Source organism: Notolepis coatsorum (assembly GCF_963971535.1).
Source record: "Notolepis coatsorum genome assembly, chromosome: 8".
NCBI lineage: Eukaryota > Metazoa > Chordata > Actinopteri > Aulopiformes > Paralepididae > Notolepis > Notolepis coatsorum.
Genome location: NC_140172.1, coordinates 6,602,957 through 6,623,492, shown reverse-complemented (window position 1 = coordinate 6,623,492; position 20,536 = coordinate 6,602,957). Strand labels below are relative to the sequence as shown.

Genomic DNA, 20,536 nt, shown 5'->3' with positions numbered 1-20,536 from the left:
AGCTGGAACCTTAAAGATTCACCAGCGCATTCATACAGGAGAGAAGCCTTACCACTGTGACCAGTGTGAGAAGAGCTTCACTCGATATGCACACTTAAAGACACACCAGCACATTCATACAGGAGAGAAGCCTTACCACTGTGACCAGTGTGAGAAGGGCTTCAGTCATTCTCACCACTTAAAGACACACCAGCGCATTCATACAGGAGAGAAGCCCTACCACTGTGACCAGTGTGAGAAGAGCTTCAGTCAGGCTGGAACCTTAAAGATTCACCACCAGCGCAGTCATACAGGAGAGAAGCCTTACCACTGTGACCAATGTGGCTCACGTTTCAGTACCTCTGGAGAATTAAAGCAACACCAGCACATTCATACAGGAGAGAAGCCTTACCACTGTGACCAGTGTGAGAAGACCTTCAGTCAGGCTGGAACCTTAAAGATTCACCAGCGCATTCATACAGGAGAGGAGAAGCCTTACCACTGTGACCAATGTGGCTCACGTTCCAGTACCTCTGGAGAATTAAAGATTCACCAGCGCATTCATACAGGAGAGAAGCCTTACCACTGTGACCAGTGTGAGAAGAGCTTCAGTCAGGCTCCACACTTGAAGTTACACCAGCGCATTCATACAGGAGACAAGCCTTACCACTGTGACCAGTGTGAGAAGAGCTTCAGATCCTCTGGAGAGTTAAAGATTCACCAGCGCATTCATACAGGAGAGAAGCCATACCACTGTGACAAGTGTGAGAAGATCTTCAGTCAAGCTGGAACCTTAAAGATTCACCAGCGCATTCATACAGGAGAGAAGCCTTAACCTCTTGCCCGATGGGTCCGGTACCGGTCCCAAGAGGACATCTCGTCATAAATCAATCTGTCTGACTGTATGACATAATGTTGTGGTTTTTTTTCTCAAATGTATCCAAGAGTAAACATCCTAACCATGTCACAACAGCAGTCATAGTGTATATTTTCAGAAGTATGCTTGTTTACCAATAGGTTAAAGTGTTATTAGTGAGATTTTAGTCATTGAAATTTGTTAATATTTTCACTCCATGGGATTTTCAAAATAAGAGTATCGCAATATGAATTGATCTTTTTACGTTGCATCAATCCTATTTGATTATTGATAATAGATCGATGTATCGTCCCACCCCTACCCAGTGAATTCTAGCTTCCTGCAAGCAAAAAAATTATTTCTCTTATTTCTCAGGATAATAATTTATATAGCGCTCTTCATGACACCCAGAATGCTTCACAGAGTCCATTATTCGTTCATACAGTCATACCGGTGGTGGTAAGCTACTCACGGAAGCGTGGCGAATAATCATCGCCTACGGCCCCTCCGACCACCACCAACATTCATTCACATGCATACACATTCATACGAGGCAAGTAGGTTAAGTGTCTTGCCCAAGGACACAACGGCAATGGGATGGACATGGGCTTGAGCGGGATTCGAACCACCAACCCTTCGATCATTGGACGACCCGCTCTACTCCTGAGCCAAAGCCGCCCCAGGATACTCTATATCATATTATTGGCATAGAGCGCAGTTAGTGTGTACCTTCTGTGAACATTTAGCAACCATCTGTGTTGAAATCCGATCCAAAATGGTGGAGCCATATCCATACTAAGAATCGAACTGTACATACAGTCGATTTTATTCTTCATTCTCGATGCAGGCCTGGTGATACTAAATCCCCGATCCATAGATGTGCGAGTTGGCTATAATAAGGTAATTTATAGGCCTCATATTCTATATTCTATAATAATATTTCAAATTGCATGGGTCCGAATGGCAGAATTCAGTATTCTATCTACAAAACTGTTACACTCCCAGAGCAGCCCAAGTCTGGGACAGTAGAAACAATAAGTGTTACTACCCCACACAAGGAATTGATAGTATCATGGCGCCATCTAGCGCTCACCTGCAGATAATGCAGTCAGTAAAGATCCTCTCTGATTGCATTAAAGATATGCTGTTGCAATTAGTTTATTTGTTACAAGTGTTATCTGTTTAGGTTCTTTGTGTTGGTATTCTTATCCTGTGTTTTGTTTTGCCTAGTTCTTCTTCCTGTTGTTTTGATTATTGTTTTGTTCTAAGTGCCTGTCTCTCCCCAGCTGTTTTTGATTATTAATTAGTTTCAGTATTTATTCCTTGTTGGTTGGTTGGGTTATTGTGGCGTCATTGTCTCTGCATTGTCCCCGTGTCGTGCCTGTGTTCCCTGGTGTTTTGTCAAGTGAGTTCATGCCTGTCTACACCTTTCGTTTTCTTGTTTTCACTTCATTGTTATGTTAGTGCCAGTGCCTTTCGTTTGTTTTGTATTTTTGTTATGATTCAGTAAAGTTCCCTTCATTAAGTATCACCCTTCGTCTCTGTCTCGGCTCTCTCATCCTTGTCTGCAAACTGTTCTCCTCACCTTCATCGTCACCCCCGATCGTAACTAGAGATGTTCCGATAAAAAAATTTTCTTCCCGATCCGATTCCGATACCTAAGCTTTGGGTATCGGCCGATACCGATACTGATCCGATACCAGTGCATACATCATTTTTTTTTAATATTATATAAATTATAAAACTTTTGTATTTGTTTTATACAGCTACTGTTTTATATATACTGTTTTTTAGTAATAACTATAAAGTAATGGTATTTATTCAACAACAGGTGATTGTATAGATTAGTATTAGTATCAGTAATGGAAAACTATCTCAATGAGTTCACCCACGGAAAGGTTGTTGGCACATTAGTTCCACACGGCCATTATTTGTTGCTGCACTTGCTTCCACAAGGCTCAGTTTTTTTGTTGTGATTTTTGCACAATAAATATTCAACATTCTCTTTTGAGACTCCGCCTCAGACTCTTATCATTTGGCACTAAAAGCTAAACATTGTCACCGATATGGCTGTCCGCAACATGTCATTAATTGTGTACGCGAGGTGGTCGATCAGTGATGACGTTAACGTGAGCTAACGTTAGGTTAGCTAGCATGAGCTACCGGTAGATGGAAAGACTAACGTTACTGGTGAAAATGTGATTTAACTTGGAATACTCCTTTGCCAACTTGCTGTACTTTGCTTGCAGGTCTGCAGCCATTATTGCTGGATTATGAATAGCCCCAACTTTAGCCAAGGTAACGTTAAAGCTAGCTTTCGGTTAGCTGTTCAATGCTAATAACACCACCAAGCGAACCCATCCGAGCTCCCCGTCAACAGCGCTCTGTCTGGACGATGGCAAAGTATCTGCTGTTAAAATGACAAATGGCATTGACACTTTAATTCACCGTCGGTTAAAAACACGTTTGTTTTATAATGCTAACTCAGCAGGCCGCAGTGTTGTTGATAAATTACGTCATATGGTATCGGAGCGCAGAATTAGAGGGTACTCGCCGATACCAGCATTTTAGGCAGTATCGGCGGCATTTCCGATACTGGTATCGGAACAACTCTAATCGTAACACAAAACCTTCTGTTTAATCATCTTCCCTTTATTAATTTCCTTCGATTTTTTGTACATGTGATCTCAAGAAGGTACTGAACGAACTCAGTTTTTCATGTCTTTTTAGCATGGTGTTATTCACTGTCAAAGATGCAAAGAAAAATCATAATTTATATTCTCCTTTGTTTCATCACAATTTAAGCAAGCCTAGTAATAGACACAATATTTCTGACACTGGGAATACATTCCATGAGATCCATATATGTCCATAGATACCATGAACATGCAAATGGCATTGTAGAAGTGGAGCAATCTTCCATTTACTTAGGTATGTATTGTAGGCGGATTTTCAGAAAATAGGGCTCAGGCTCAAGACTGGGGGAAACATTTAATTTGATCATTCAATTCAAAGACACACCAGCACATTCATACAGGAGAGAAACTTACACCGGTGAATTCATACAGGAGAGAAGCCTTATCTCTGTGACCAGCATGTGAAGAGCTTCAGACTCAAGACTTAAAAGAAGCACCAATATATTCCAGGTTTCAAACCCTAGAATTGTGTAGAAATCGGCAAAAAAACTCAACAGCAGCAGTCCGCTACCGGTACGAGATTGATATCACGCTATAAATGGATGAATACAGAGCGTATTAATTAATGTTGCGTTTCTTTTTCAAATGTAGCCAAGAGTAAAGACCCTAACCCTGTCAGAACAGAGATCAAAGTGTCAGGGTCTCGGCTTCTGTAATGGGAGAGAAAGATGACAGAGTGAAGGATGGGGTTCTCGATTCAGTATTTGGAATGGGTGGGGGTTGGTACTTTTGTTTACCAATTATCTTAAGTGTTATATGAATACATATGAGTATAGAAATCTCTTCGTATTGAGATGTAAACCGGCGTATCAGGCCGTGGAGACTTAATCCACTATTGCTATCTGAGGACTCATTTTCATCGTTCCTGTCCACTAAGATCAAATTTTTTATTGAGGTAAATTCTACCCCTGGCATGCCTATGTCCATCATTTGGGAAGCTCTTAAAGCTTTTCTCCGTGGAGAAATTATTTCTAATTGTGCTCGACGTAATAAACTGCACAACAGCAGACGCACTGAACTTTCAGACCAAATTATTAAATTGGATTATTCATACGCAGTCTCTCCGACACCTTCACTTTATAATGAAAGAGTGACCCTACAGACGGAATTTAACCTCCTTTCCACCAGTCATGCTGAGCAGCTTCTACTCAAATCACGCCAGTCCTTTTTTGAATTTGGTGATAAACCTAGTAAAGTGCTAGCACTACAGCTAAAACACCGCACCACTCAGAACTTGATCACGCAAATTAACTCTGCCACTGGAGAGATCTATACGGACCCATTGGAAATAAATGGTAAATTCAAAACATTTTATTCTTCACTATATACCTCTGATTCCCCCAAAGACCCCTCTCTCATGAATAGTTTCTTCGCAAATTTGGATATACCAGTCATAGACAATGATTCAATGACTCTTTTGGAAGAGCCCATTAGCGCTGATGAAATTCAACAGGCTTTAACTATGATGCAGAGTGGGAAAAGCCCAGGCCCAGACGGGTTCCCAGTGGAATTCTTAAAAAAATATTCCACCCAGTTATGTCCCATTATGGCTTCAATGTTTGAGGAATCTTTTCAATCCTGCTCGCTTCCTCCGACTCTCTATCAAGCCTCAATATCCCTGCTTTAAAAAAAAGATAAGGACCCGAAAGACTGTGGCTCATATCGTCCTATTTCTCTCCTTAACAATGAAGCAAAGATCTTGGCAAAGGTACTCGCTCGACGACTGGAATCCGTTATACCAAGTATTATCCATCCAGACCAGTCTGGCTTTGTGAAGGATAGAATGGCTTTTTTCAACCTGCGGCGCCTTATGAATATAATTTACTCATCCACCGAGTCTCCCGTTGCAGAGGTCGTTGTTGCGCTAGACGCAGAGAAGGCCTTTGACCGGGTTGAATGGGTCTATTTATTCTATACTCTGCAGAAATTCGGTTTCGGCGAGAAATTTGTGTCCTGGGTCAAACTTTTATACTCCTCTCCAGTGGCATCAGTTCGAACAAATGATGTGACTTCGGAATATTTCCCCCTACAACGCGGTACAAGACAGGGTTGCCCTCTCTCTCCGCTACTATTTGCACTAGCGATCGAGCCACTAGCTATTTCCTTTCGCAAGGACCGCCATGTCCAAGGCATCATTAGAAATGGACAGGAACAAAGAATCTCGCTATATGCGGACGATGTCCTGTTGTATATCGCGGATCCAGCGGCCACACTTCCACGTGTCCTTCACATACTACACGAGTTTGGTGTTTTTTCTGGCTATGAATTAAACTTAAACAAGAGTGAACTCTTCCCCATAAACTCCTTAGCTAGAAATATCCCCCCCTCTAGGTTCCCCTTCAAGCTTTCCCCAAGCAGCTTCCGTTACCTTGGCATAACGATAACACATAAACATTCTAATCTCATAGCGTCCAACTTCACCCCTCTACTGGAGCGCACCAAGCAGGATTTTATCAGATGGTCATCACTTCCTTTATCACTTGTTGGCAGAGTGAACACTGTGAAAATGAACACATTACCGAAATTTCTGTACTTATTTCAAAATATTCCAACCTTTATTCCAAAGTCATTTTTCAAAGCCCTCGACAAGGCAATATCAGATTTTATTTGGAACAAACGCCCAGTCCGAATAAATAAAATGGCCCTCCAGAAGCCTAAATCACAGGGAGGCTTCGCACTACCCAATTTCTTGGTCTACTATTGGGCTGCAAATATTCACAGCATTCTCTACTGGAGTCACTCCCACTACGGACTCTGTCAGTGGGTACCGGCATGGGTGGACATGGAAAGGGCATCTTGTTCTAGAACATCTTTGCAATCCTTAGTCTGCTCTTCGCTCCCAGTCACAACCGCCCAGTATACCAACAACCTCTTAGTACAACACTCCCTCCGGATCTGGTCCCAGTTTAGAAAACACTTTGGTCTCCACGCCATGTCACAGTCGTCACCTGTCCACAAAAACTTCCTTTTCCCTCCCTCTATGGTGGATGAAACCTTCAGCAACTGGTTTAAGAAAGGCATTCTGAACATTTATGATTTGTACCAAGACAGTTCTTTTATGTCTTTCACACAACTGTCCCTAAAGTTTAACTTACCAAAAACAAATTTTTTCAGATATCTACAGATACGTGATTTTGTTAAGAGCAAGTTTAGTCTAAAAAACTCAACAGCAGCAGTCCGCTACCGGTACGAGATTGATATCACGCTATAAATGGATGAATACAGAGCGTATTAATTAATGTTGCGTTTCTTTTTCAAATGTAGCCAAGAGTAAAGACCCTAACCCTGTCAGAACAGAGATCAAAGTGTCAGGGTCTCGGCTTCTGTAATGGGAGAGAAAGATGACAGAGTGAAGGATGAGGTTCTCGATTCAGTATTTGGAATGGGTGGGGGTTGGTACTTTTGTTTACCAATTATTTTAAGTGTTATATGAATACATATGTATATGTACAGAGTATAGAAATCTCTTCGTATTGAGATGTAAACCGGCGTATATAGACGCGAGGACATGGGGCAACCTAACTTGAGTGTAGTCTTTCGAATTTAATAAAACTACACTTCCCAGCTCACGCCAGCCCCTGTCAATCATCTGACTTAATTTTCTTTGTTTGATATTTCGGGATCATATCTCACGGGTCCAACAAACCTGAATGTTATTGCCATAAAATATAAAACGTAGTTAATTGCTTTACCTTTCTTTTTTTTTATCCACTTTTTCTCCTTTTTCTGTTTTTCTCCCATCCCAATTTAGTCGTGCCAATTCCCCCCTCCCCTGTCTTGATCATTGCTCGCATGTGCCCCCCACTGGTCGGTCATAGGGAGGGTTGAAGAATCTAATGCATGTCCCCTCCGATACATGCAGAGTCAGCCAGCCACTTCTTTTCACCTGCCAGCGCGGACTCTCATTGGCGAGGTGTAACGTGTGGGAGGCTCACACTACCCTCGACATCTCCTGTCCTTGCTGTGCAGGCACCCTGACTGACCTGTAGGAGTCACTGTTTACAACAACCAGATTACCACCCATCGACTCCCCTCCCGCTGACTCTGCCAATTGAGTCAGTATGACGGCCGGCCCAAGTCAGAGGCAACGCTGACAGCCGGATTCGATACCGATGTCTCACACGTTGGTGACGAGCGCTTAGACCGCTGCGCCACCCAGCCGCCATTGCTTTACCTTTCTGTGAATGTCTAGCAAATCTGTTGTGTTGCAATCTGATGAAAAATGGCAGAGATATTTACATTATAAAAAAGTAACTACTTACAGTAGATTTCATTCACGGTTTTTGCTGCCCTGTCAGGGGTGCCTGGTGGTACTAAATCCAGATTGAACTCTGCCATTGGAAAGAGGAGATTTCTCCCGATCCGTAAATGTGTGACTTGGCCATAATAAGGTAATTTATAGGCCTGATATTCTATATTCATACTTAAAATGGCATGTGTCCGGGTGGCAAAATTCAGTACTGCATCTACAAAAAACCATGTAAATCATCTGTCCTTTATTCATTTGCTTAGATTTTTTGTACACCTGATCTTAAGAAGAATATTTCACAGCTGGTCAATGTTAGCATGGTGTTATTCACTGTCGAATATGAAATAAAAGAAGAAAGAAAAAGAAAATGTATATTCTCCTTTGATTCGTTACAATTTACTCAAGCCTAGTAACAGACGCAATAGATGTCCCTAGATACCAAGAACATGCAAATGGACCTTGTAGAAGTGGAGCAATCCTCCATTTAATTAGGTATGTATTTTTAGGCACATTTTCAGGAACATTTTAAAACGAATGTGATCTGCATCAGAATAACCTATAATAATAAAAAATAATCACATAACATACAACAAGACATAACGGAACACAATAATAAATAATGTACTTATTATTGCACATCGCTGCGGGCATGACCCCCCGCATTTCACTGTATGCTTGTATGCCGTGACAAATAAAACTATTGACTTGACTTGTAAAGAATAATTGATGGAGTAAAATAAATTAAAATATACAATAATAATGAACAGATCCACAGACAATAACTAACATTTGGGGTCACAAGACAAGAGAACAGGAAAAATAATTATTTATATATATAATTATAAAAATACAAAAACATATCAAATGTATAAAAATAATGCTAAAAGACACAATTTCACCTAAACCTACCCCAGGACCAACCATCTTGCTCTGTTGCTAGATCATTGGCTTAACTCTCTCAGCTGCCGACGCCCACAAGCTAATGTTAGATTCCTTGACTCCAATTACTCGAGCTGTGGAGATCTCTAAATAAATTACATCTAAGAATGTTAGGGCCCAATTACATCAGAAGAACTGACACTCATCTTCAAACACCAGTCTCATGGTTTGAATAGAGGCCTTGCTCTCTAGTCCTCTCTTCCAACACTAGTTGTCTCTCTTCCAACATGGCTGCCTCTAACCAGACACACATAAGGCCCAAGAAGTGCTTGAGCACCTGCCCCTTTCCCTCAGAGTCAAGAAAATGCCATTTTCTGGCTGGTGGTAATTATCAAGTATTTTATTATTTGTTTATTTTCTATTGAATCAAATATGTGCAGCAATGCATTTTTAAGTTTTGAAAGATTGCGTCGCTCCCAACTATTCTTTGACATCTGTAAGCTTTGCAACAGGACTCAGGGTGCTTTCACACCAGAGCTGTTTGGTCCGGACTATCGAACCAGAGTTCGTTTTCTCGGATAGTCCGCTTTTTTTGGGGTGGTGTGAATGCTCAGTCAAACTCTGGGGTGGCTCGTAGATAGAGCAGGGCAGGACGCAGAAAGAGACAATATCTCCTCCCGTGTATGAAGATCATCATTTATATATTTATTTAAAATATTTATTGTTATACCTGACATTGCTGTGAATGAGGGCAATCTTAACTTTTTTCTAGTTAAAATAAAGGTTTGAAATTAAATTAATTAGATAGAGTGAAATAAGCTACCAACAGTGCAAAGAACTGGTTTTTACAGTGTGAAACTGTATATAAATAGTTTACAATCAATCCAAAATGTCTGTATTACTCATAAACTGTCTTGCATGACGAGCAAACAGTGTTTCTCATCCTCAGTCAGACATCAGAGCAAACTGGTCAACATATCATCTTGACTTGATATTTCAGAAATCTCCTGTTCCAAAGCATTATTGAGCAAATGCTGAACTATTTCACAAATGATGACCACTTAATAATAATTTCATACAGGCTAAAACACTGAGAAGCACACATTTAACCGGACCACCTGCTATCAGAAGGCCTTGTTGAGTCATGGTGTCCTACTCAATCAACCCTGCACCACCAGCAGCCAGTCTGTTGTTATTTCATCATTTATTTCTTTGTTGAACCAGACCAGGCTTTAGCTCCACTATTTTCACCTTGGTTAACAACCAGGAAAGGCCCAAGAGAACGTATTGTATTGTTGTTGAAATCTAGTAATCCATGCATGAAATAATTTTTTTATTTTCAGAGAATGTCTTAGTTACATCAAGATTGTGCCATGAAGGCAGTGCTATATTTATATGTGATGTATTTACAATGATGAGAGGTCTCTACATATATAGATTAGTGCTGTCAGGCGATTAAAAAAATTTATCTAATTAATTACAGGATTTGTAATTAATTAATCTAATGCGCCGAGGAGAACGTCGCGGTAGCCAACGCCGAAGGTACGGGACCAGCGTTAACATGCCGGCTATTGAGAAGGCTAACGAGGCTTCACCAAGGCCACAGGACTGTGGAAAGAACCGGCAGACTAGGCCTAGCCCAAAAACAAACGCCCCAAAACTGTTGGAAAGAAAAATGCTAACCTCACACAGAAAATAGACTGCATACTGATTGGAGATTCCACAACAAGGTATGTGGAGATGGCAAACACAGAAAATATCTGTCTAGACAATACATCTGTGAAAGAGCTGGCCGAAATACTTCCAACACTAATCAGACCGGGAATAACAAAAATTGTCATTCACTCTGGATCGTTTGACATCCTGCGAAAGAAGACTGGCACAGAGACTTTGAAAGACGATTTCACATGTTTAATGAACACACTAGACAAACATCAGTCTGCGTACATAGACACTGATGTGTCCATCAGTGGACCAATTGCATGCTTTCGTAGAGGACAAGAAGCATTCAGTCGACTCCTAAATTTTAATTCATGGTTAGGGGCTGCATGTCTTGTACACGGCCTGAAATTCATTGACAACTTCAATGTTTTCTGGAATAACCCAGAAAGTTTTCAAAGAAATGGCTTCTTCCCAAATCGCTTAGGTTCAAAGCTCCTAGCAGCAAACATGCGTCATGCCTTGATGGCCTCCAAGAATATTAAGCTCATACCAGCACGAGAGATAGTCATGAAGGACACAATCTCACCACGAAGTGCAGCAGCACAAGGCGTCCCCCCCCCCCCCCCCCCCCATATCACACAAGGCCATCTCGTCTGATCAAATGTCCCCGAAAGCACAGTGCAGTCAGTACGGTGCAGTATAGCACAATTGCCATGCCATCTCTCAAAACATACAAGTAATCATAACCAGCCAATGGCATGGTGAAAAATATACGCCATCAATGCGTTTACCTGCTATTAACCTCAGGGCCATCACGGTCAAGCCAAAGCAGACCTCCTCTAAAGAAGTCCAACAAATAAAATTAGCTTTCCTAAATGTCAGATCACTGAATAATAAAACATTCTTAGTAAATGATCTGATTAAAGAAAATAACTTAGATTGCATCTGCCTAGTAGAGACATGGCTAAATAATGACACAGCTACATCAATAATGATAGAAGCTTGTCCACCAGACTATAACTTTTTTCAAATACCCAGAAAAAATAAAAGGGGCGGCGGAGTTGTAGCAATCTTCTCCTCAAAACTCTTGTTTAGAATCACAGAATATCTTGCCATTGAACTAAAAACAGATTCAACTATTATTGTCACAATATACCGCCCGCCTAGACACTCACCAATATTTATACAGGAGCTCTCTGAACTGATCTCACTATGTGTTACCGGATATGATAAGGTGATCCTAAATGGAGACTTGAACATCCATTTTAATAAGAAAACAGACTCCAAAACTATAGAACTAAAAAATCTACTGGATAGCTTTGACCTAATACAGCATATAACAAATGCAACTCACCGGCTTGGGAATACACTAGACTTAGTTATAACAACAACTGGGCTAAGCATAACAAATAGCTCAATAACTGAATTACCTCTCTCCGACCATCACTGTATATTTTTTGATACTCAAATAACCCTTACTAAAAGAAAAAAAGAAAAAAATCATAGTTAAAAAGAGGCTCCTAAACGACAAAGCTGAATCAAAGTTCATTGATCTTATCAGACTACATGAACCACACAATCATGACAGCTCTCTAAATGAAATGGTAGAACATCTCAATGATGCAATGTCATCTATATTAAATTCTGTCGCCCCATTAAAAACGAAAAAGAAAAAAACTAGAGCCTCGCCCTGGTTAAACTATAATATGGTCAACGAAGAAAAAAGGAAATGTCGTGCAGCGGAGCGAAAATGGAGAAAAACAAAAACCACCATATGCTGTGATATATACAAAGATGCTTTAACTGCTTATAATAAAACCATCCGCTTAGCAAGGAAAGATTACTTCTCTAAAATCATTACAGAAAATGCTGGAAACTCCAGAATCCTCTTTTCCACTTTTAATGTACTACTCAACACTGCCCCTACACCTCCTCAGTCATCAACGTTTAAGTGTGAAGAACTTGCACTATTCTTTAACAACAAAATAACCTTGATCAGGGCCAGCATTACTCATGATGGAAATAAAGCTGATTGCGGCAAACCGTGCAATGTAACCATGAGAAGTTTCACATGCATCACATTAGATGTACTCTGCAAAACTGTCTCAGAATGTAACTCCTCCACCTCAGACATTGACCCTATACCTGCAGCTTTCTTCAAACGGGCATTTAATAGTGTTTCAAGCCCTGTGCTAGATATCATAAACACTTCCCTTAGGACTGGTATTTTCCCGGATGCCTTTAAAACAGCAGTTGTAAAGCCATTACTAAAAAAACCTAACTTGGATAGTAATGAAATGGCAAAATTATCGTCCAATATCCAACCTACCATTCATTAGTAAAGTACTTGAAAAGATAGTTTCAGTTCAAATAAATTCCTTTCTTGAAGAAAACAACATCTTAGAAGAATTTCAGTCACGATTCAGAAAATATCATAGCACTGAAACTGCCCTCACCAAAATAATCAGTGACCTCAGACTAAACTCTGACGAGAATAAGATCTCCATCCTTATCCTGTTAGATCTCAGTGCAGCATTTGATACAATCGATGACGATATTCTAATCGATCGTCTTGAAAACCATGTCGGTTTCTCAGAACTGGGCTGGCGGTTAGGTGGCCAAGCGGAGATTGCATTCGTCACCAGCCCCGGAGCTGAGCTGGATTTGCCTGTTCGAATCCAGCTCACAGCTCCGGGGTTGTCACCAGCTTGGCTGGCCGTCTGCACTGATACAATTGGCTGTATCAGAGGGTGGGAGAAGCTGGCGGGGTGGGTCCGGGTCGTTGTAAACAGCGACTCCTACAGTTCGGTCGGGGCGCCTGCTAAGCGCGGATTGGACGTGAGGGGGATAGTGTGGTCCTCCCACACGCTACGCCCTCTCAATGAGAATCCGCGCTGCCAGGTGAAAAGAAGCGGTGATTGGCTGGACGTGTGTCGGAGGAAGCACGTGGTAGCCTCCACTCTCCCAGATGATCTGACTGTGGGGGGTAAGTGCGCAGCGACCAGGAAGGGACTGGGAATTGGCATACGACTAACATTGGGATGGGAGAAAATCGGAGGAAAATGGAGGGGGAAAAAGACAAAAAAAAAAAAAAAAAAAAACATGTGCTGGGCTGGTTTAAAACATACATCAGAGGGAGGAAATTCTATGTTAAACTAGGAGATCACATGTCTGATATATACGACAACAACTATGGAGTTGCACAAGGGAGTTGCTTAGGTCCTTTACTCTTCTCCCTTTACATGTTACCGCTGGGTGATATCATCAGAGAACATAATGTAGATTTCCATAGCTATGCGGATGATACACAACTGTACATATCTGCTGAACCAAATGATACAGCGATTAGCTCCATTACAGACTGCTTACTGGCAATAAATAAATGGATGAGTAAGAACTTCCTGAAACTAAACAAGAACAAAACTGAAATTCTAATTATCGGCTCCAAAACTAAAAAAGAAACATTAATAAAGAACCTGGGGGGACTAACCCCTTGGATCAAATCTGAGGTCACTAGTCTTGGGGTTATCATAGATTCAGAACTGAACTTCAATTCTCATATTAGCAAAGTGACGTAAACATCGTTCTTCCATCTCAGAAATATAGCAAAAGTACGACCATTTATTAATCAGAACGATGCTGAGAAGCTAATTCATGCATTCATATCTAGCCGGTTAGACTACTGTAATGCACTTTTCACAGGTGCAAGAAAACCACAGAGAGGCTTCAGCTAATCCAAAACTCTGCAGCCCGACTGCTAACTAGAACCAAAAGGAGAGAGCACATTAGTCCAGTCTTAGCCGCTTTACACTGGCTTCCTGTAACATTTAGAATTGACTTTAAGGTCCTTCTACTTACATACAAAGCTCTAAATGGACAGGGACCTAGCTACATCGCCAACACTCTAATAAATTACACACCAGCAAGAACACTGCGATCATCAGCTGCTGGACTACTAGAGGCTCCCAGAAGCAGTCAAAAGAGGATCGGTAATGCAGCCTTTATCAACTATGCCCCAAAACTATGGAACAAACTACCCCAAAACATCAGGGAAGCCAACTCGCTAGACATCTTTAAAAGACAGCTTAAAACCTATCTCTTTGCTCAGGCATTTCACTGATAGATATCTGCTACCACCTAGTGGCAAGAGGAAACATCAGGGATATCCTGACACAACTTGTATTTACCTGCACTATTCTTACCCTGCCTACTCTTATACACTGCCTATCAAATTCATGTGTCGGTTATTGCACTTTTTACTTCTTACTGATGACTATTTTTAAACTGAATCATTTTAAACTATTTTTATTATTTGCTAGATCCAAATGTGAAACACTGTGATTATTTGTTCATGCAATAGGTCCCACTATTTAGTATGGGTTCGAGTCCCTGTGATCTAATATCACTAAAGTTACAGTGTGGGTTCGAGTCCCTGTGATCTAGTATCACTAAAGTTACAGTGTGGGTTCGAGTCCCTGTGATCTAGTATCACTAAAGTTACAGTGGGTTCGAGTCCCTGTGATCTAGTATCACTAAAGTTACAGTGTGGGTTCAAGTCCCTGTGATCTAGTATCACTAAAGTTACAGTGTGGCTTCGAGTCCCTGTGATCTAGTATCACTAAAGTTACAGTGTGGGTTCGTGTCCATGTGATCTAATATCACTAAAGTTACAGCAATATGTACTGTGAAGTATGTTGGGAATTACAGGAGTATTACTGAATAGAGAGCCTATTAGGATGCTAGATCCTAATGTGAAACACTGTGATTTGCCATATCTTGCTATGCTCGCTCATGCCTGTATTTTTTATGTCCGTTCTATTTTATAATTTTTTTACTATTTTTAAACTGAATCATTTTAAACTATTTTTACTATTTGTGTTACTGAAAACTGTAAGCGGAGAGCCTATTGGGATGCTAGATCCTAATGTGAAACACTGTGATTCTACCTGTCTATCTTTTTATGCTCGCTTATGCCTGTATTTTTTACTGTTGTGAAGCACTTTGAACTGCAACCTCTGTATGAAAAGTGCTATACAAATAAAGTTATTATTATTATTATAACCATTGTATGCCTGATATTCTATATTCTATAATCATATTTCAAATTGCATGTGTCCGGATGGCAGAATTCAGTACTGTATCTACAAAACCTTCTGTTTAATCATCTTCCATCTATTAATTTGCTTAGATTTTTCAGGTCTGGTCAATTTGAGCATGGTGTAATTCACAGTCAACGATAAAAAAAAAAAATTAATTGATATTCTCATTTGGTTCATTACAATTTACTCAAGCCTAGTAACAGACATAGTTTTTTTTTTTTTTTTTCTTTATTGCAGGAAAAAAACTTTGAACATTTACAATTGCCAATATAGTACATTTTCCATCTTTTTTCTTTTTTTCCCTCTCATTTCCCCTTCCCCTCCCTCCTTCCCACCCCATCCCCCCCACACCGAGGTTGTTGAAAAACACATAGCATAGATGCTGCTGGGCAAGAAAAACAAAAAAACAACAACAATATCAATCAGACCCATCTGCATTGTACACAAATATTTAGATAAAAAGAGGTAAAGAAAGAACTAAAAACACAAAAAAAACCTCTCTAGCACGGATGTGGCTGTGGAAGAAAGTCATCAATGAGATTATTTCATTCTTTCCCCCACCCCTGCTTATAGTATTGTGGTAATTCTTGAGTAGTTTGATCTTCTGCAGCTGTGTCCCTCGTTCCCCTCTCCCTCCCCCAGTTACCCACCCAGCCCCCGGGGGTCTCATTCACACCCATACATACCAGGACAGGGAAGGGGGGGGGGGGGGATTAGAAAATAGGAATAAAATAATAATAAAAGATATGGAAGTGCATTTAGAGGTGTAAAGCTCTATCCTTTTTTTTTTTTTTTTTTTTTTTTTTTTTTTCCCTCCATTTTCCTCCGATTTTCTCCCATCCCAATGTTAGTCGTATGCCAATTCCCAGTCCCTTCCTGGTCGCTGCGCACTTACCCCCCACAGTCAGATCATCTGGGAGAGTGGAGGCTACCACGTGCTTCCTCCGACACACGTCCAGCCAATCACCGCTTCTTTTCACCTGGCAGCGCGGATTCTCATTGAGAGGGCGTAGCGTGTGGGAGGACCACACTATCCCCCTCACGTCCAATCCGCGCTTAGCAGGCGCCCCGACCGAACTGTAGGAGTCGCTGTTTACAACGACCCGGACCCACCCCGCCAGCTTCTCCCACCCTCTGATACAGCCAATTGTATCAGTGCAGACGGCCAGCCAAGCTGGTGACAACCCCGGAGCTGTGAGCTGGATTCGAACAGGCAAATCCAGCTCAGCTCCGGGGCTGGTGACGAACGCAATCTCCGCTCGGCCACCTAACCGCCTATAAGCTCTATCCTTTCTAAGTCTCTTAATTGATAGTCAGGGTGTCGATGTGTTGCAGAAATGGTTGCCAGGTCACATGGAATGTTTCAAGGGAGCCCTTTAGGGCAATTCTGATTCGCTCAAGCTTAATGCAATGTAGTATCTCATGTATCCATCTGTTGTGAGTGGGTGGGGAAGGGTGTATCCACTTAAAGAGAATAAGTCTCCTAGCGAGAAGGGTAGTGAACGCCACAACTCGTTTTGCAGCCCTAGATGCGATCGAAGGGGTATTCGGGATACCGAAAAAGGCAGTGAGTGGATCAGGGTCTAACGTCACACCCAGGACCCTACTCAGTGTATCAAATATTGCAGTCCAAAACTCTGTGAGTTTGGGGCACGTCCAAAACATGTGCATATAATCGGCTGGAGATTGTTTACATCTATTACACGCATCCGTTCTATCCGGGTATATCTTTGCTAACCTCGCATTGGTGTAATGAACCCTATGCAGGATCCTACACTGCAGCAAACTGTGTCTTGCACATATAGAGGAGGTGTGTACAAGGTATAATATATGATCCCATTGTTCATCTGTAATGATAATTCCCAGATCTTTGTCCCATTTGGCTTTTAGGGAGTCTAAGCAAGTTGGGTTCATCCAAAATATTTTATCATATATAATTGAGACGAGCCCTTTCCGCCCGGTACCGAGCGATACAGACAGTATTTCTGACACTGGAAATACATTCCCTGAGATCCATAGATGTCCCTAGAATCAGATACCAAGAACATGCAAATGGACCATATAAAAAAAAAAAGTCTGTAAATGTGTATTCTACGTTCTTATGGAATGAATGATATAATTTTTTTTTTTTTGGTAATTAATTTTGAGTTAATTTTCATAACGCGATAATTTGCTGTGTAATTAATCTAATTAACGTGATAAACTGACAGCCCCTCTCGGCTAGAGACATTCGCCCTATATTGTGCCATGCAGTGCATGTGTGCACTACCTACTATCTGTTGATACAATTATATAGAAAATTATATATTGTATATAATATATTTTAGGCAGTTTCGTGGCATGAATTGCATTTCGCTGTAGACCGCAGCAGCTGGTGATAGAAATACAGCGAAATGCAATAAATGACACAGCTGTCGGGTCTAGCTACTGGCCTACACAGTGGCTTTGACATATGCAAATCCAATGTCTGCCTGACTTTAGCCCTGCCCCACCCACTCAGTATACCGGGTGAGTGAGAGAGCTCGTATACTGCATTGGACCACTAGCCTAAACTAAAATGTATCAGCAATAGTAGTAATCATGGATTATTGTCATAGTTCTTGTAATTTTCAATCAAGTCAACTGTAAGTAATGCTTGAGAGTAGCTAGCTAACGTTATATATAGCTAATGCTTGCATGGAGGTCTAAGGTAAATGTGTATCTCATGAACGTACTTTTCCACTGCATATTGTAACCCTCTCTGTCTGCTTCTAGATGAAATATTTGTGTTATCTTTAAAAAACGGGTCTATTACCTGCTGTGGTAAATCTGACAGTTGAACTTAAGCTCCCCCCGCGGCCTAGCCCCTTTCGTGACTGTGAAGCAAGGCTTGCATCACAGTCAGGAAAGGGGCTACCTGCTGCCATCGTCAACAGTCATTCACGGTCGACTTTGTTTGTCCGACTTTTCAAAGGGGGCGTGGCTTAGCGATAGGTCTATTGTTAAGGGGATGCAGACCAGAGAAACATCAGGGTCCCCCATTTTCAATTCATAGTGACATTTATGACATACACAACTGAACATACTGTACGTGATATCATGACATTTATGACATAGGGACATACATGACATACAGGTATATATAGTACTGTTACATTTGTGACATATACGATATGCAAATATAATATATGCCAATGAGGTGACTTCTGACATGAGAGAGAGACAGAGAGAGAGAGGGACGGCAGTCTGCCAGTGAGGTGACTTCTGACATGAGAGAGGAAGAGAGACAGAGAGATATTTATGTTTGTCACCCCTTTGTTTCATCCAATCCAGTTACTCCAACCGGCAGATACCCTGCTGTAGCCCGGCTCGCTCAGCTTCAGCTCTGATACGGGAGGCAGATAACCTGGAAGAGCTACTTCCACTTGATCTTGATGATAATCTTGATGGGGCCCTGGCCCCCACACCTGAAGCGCTATCCTCTGGTCTTATTGTAGCCGACGGTCCTTTTCCAGTTTATCTTGAGTCTCAACTCGTCCTTGGACCACAGACGCAGTTTAGCCTGGAGCTAGGGTTCAGATTCTCCTCCATCAACCAAGCATCACTTTCAGTAAGAAATGAATTAAATACATCCATTTTCGGTTCATACCATTGTGTTTTATCATTTTCACCATCATCCATTAAATACAATTGTACAGACTCATTTGTGATCTTAAAATCACTGAGTGCATTATTGAATAATGCCAGGTGCGATTTTACTCCTTCTTTATCTTTTAATAGCAGAATTTGTTTGATCTCATTACATTTTCGGGTGCAAGCTGCAAGCTTCCCTTTACGTGTTGCTTTTAATTGCTTCAATTCATTTTCCGCGTCCGCCATATTCATGTTATTCATTTCAGAATCCGACATCTTAGTTTATGTTTATTCGCCAATTTGTAACACAACTTCAAAGAATAACATCCAAATCCGATACCATTCGGAGTTTAGGGAAACGAATTTCATCGTAGACTACCGTATAATTACATCCCACAGCGCCGTGTATGTGCGCAACGTAGTTCATTCATAAATCTGTCCCGAGCCTAGACACAAACTTTGATCGATTCCTTCCTTTCCAACGCCGTTGTTTATCGATTCCTTTTTGCAATCACAGCGTTTTCCAACCTTCTTTCTTCACCAAACAAATAGTTTTCTTCAGCGAGTTTTCTGACTTATTGTAGCGGCCTCTGCCTGGGTCCGCTTCTGGTGGCAGTCGGGAAGTATTCCGTACATGCTTTCTATACAATAATAGTCTCCACACTTTCTCAGCCCTCCTCAGAGTCTCAAATGACATCATGAGATCATCTGACGAGGGAAAATGTTCTGTGCTGGTGCTATTGGACTTAACTGCAGCTTTTGATACAGTCGACCACTGCATTTTGATCGAAAGGCTGAGGCAGTGGGCTGGCATCACTGGGAGTGCGCTGGACTGGTTCTCCTCCTATCTGCAAGATAGGAGTTTTTCTGTGTCTACTGGCACTTTCACATCCGAAACTGCTCCATTGTCCTGTGGCATGCCCCAGGGTTCTGTGCTGGCTCCTACTCTGTTTGCACTTTACATGCTCCCCCTGGGAGTAATCATTAGTCAATTCAAATAGGTCTCTTATCATTTCTACGCTGACGATATCCAATTATATGTCTCTTTCAAGCCTGAAAAAACTGACAAATTATCTGCCCTCTTTGACTGCCTGACTGCTGTCAAGGATTGGATGGCAAACAACTTCCTTCAGTTAAACGCAGAAAAAACTGAGGTTCTTATTATAGGCTCAGAAAAAGTCACCTCAGAAGTTGCCACATGCATGGGGACCCTCTCAACAAATCTGAGGCCCAAGCTCAGAAACCTTGGTGTGATCATTGACCAGCAGATGCGCTTTGATCACCACATTAGATCTCTGACACGTACCTGTTTTTTCCATCTACGAAATATTGCCAAACTCCGATCTGTTGTGTCCCAGGTAGAGCTGGAAATTATTATTCATGCTTTTGTTTCATCCCGCCTGGACTATTGTAACTCCCTTTTCATTTGCCTCGATGCATCCACTTTGGGCCGGCTACAAATGGTCCAAAACACAGCCGCTAGGCTGCTGACTAGGTCCAGAAA

At 41.4% G+C, this 20,536-nt stretch overlaps 1 protein-coding gene across 1 annotated transcript in view; it reads right to left on the bottom strand.

Moving 5' to 3' along the window:
* The window catches only part of LOC311232910 (GTPase IMAP family member 4-like), a gene marked incomplete at both ends in the record, with an annotated part of 59,424 nt that extends 39,756 nt beyond the window's left edge, over positions 1-19,668 (bottom strand). Inside the window, one exon of the mRNA XM_084319744.1 lies at positions 19,608-19,668. Within this exon, the coding sequence (XP_084175870.1) occupies positions 19,608-19,668 (61 nt within the window). The remainder of the gene's footprint in view (positions 1-19,607) is intronic.
* Between the last annotated feature and the right edge of the window lie 868 nt (positions 19,669-20,536).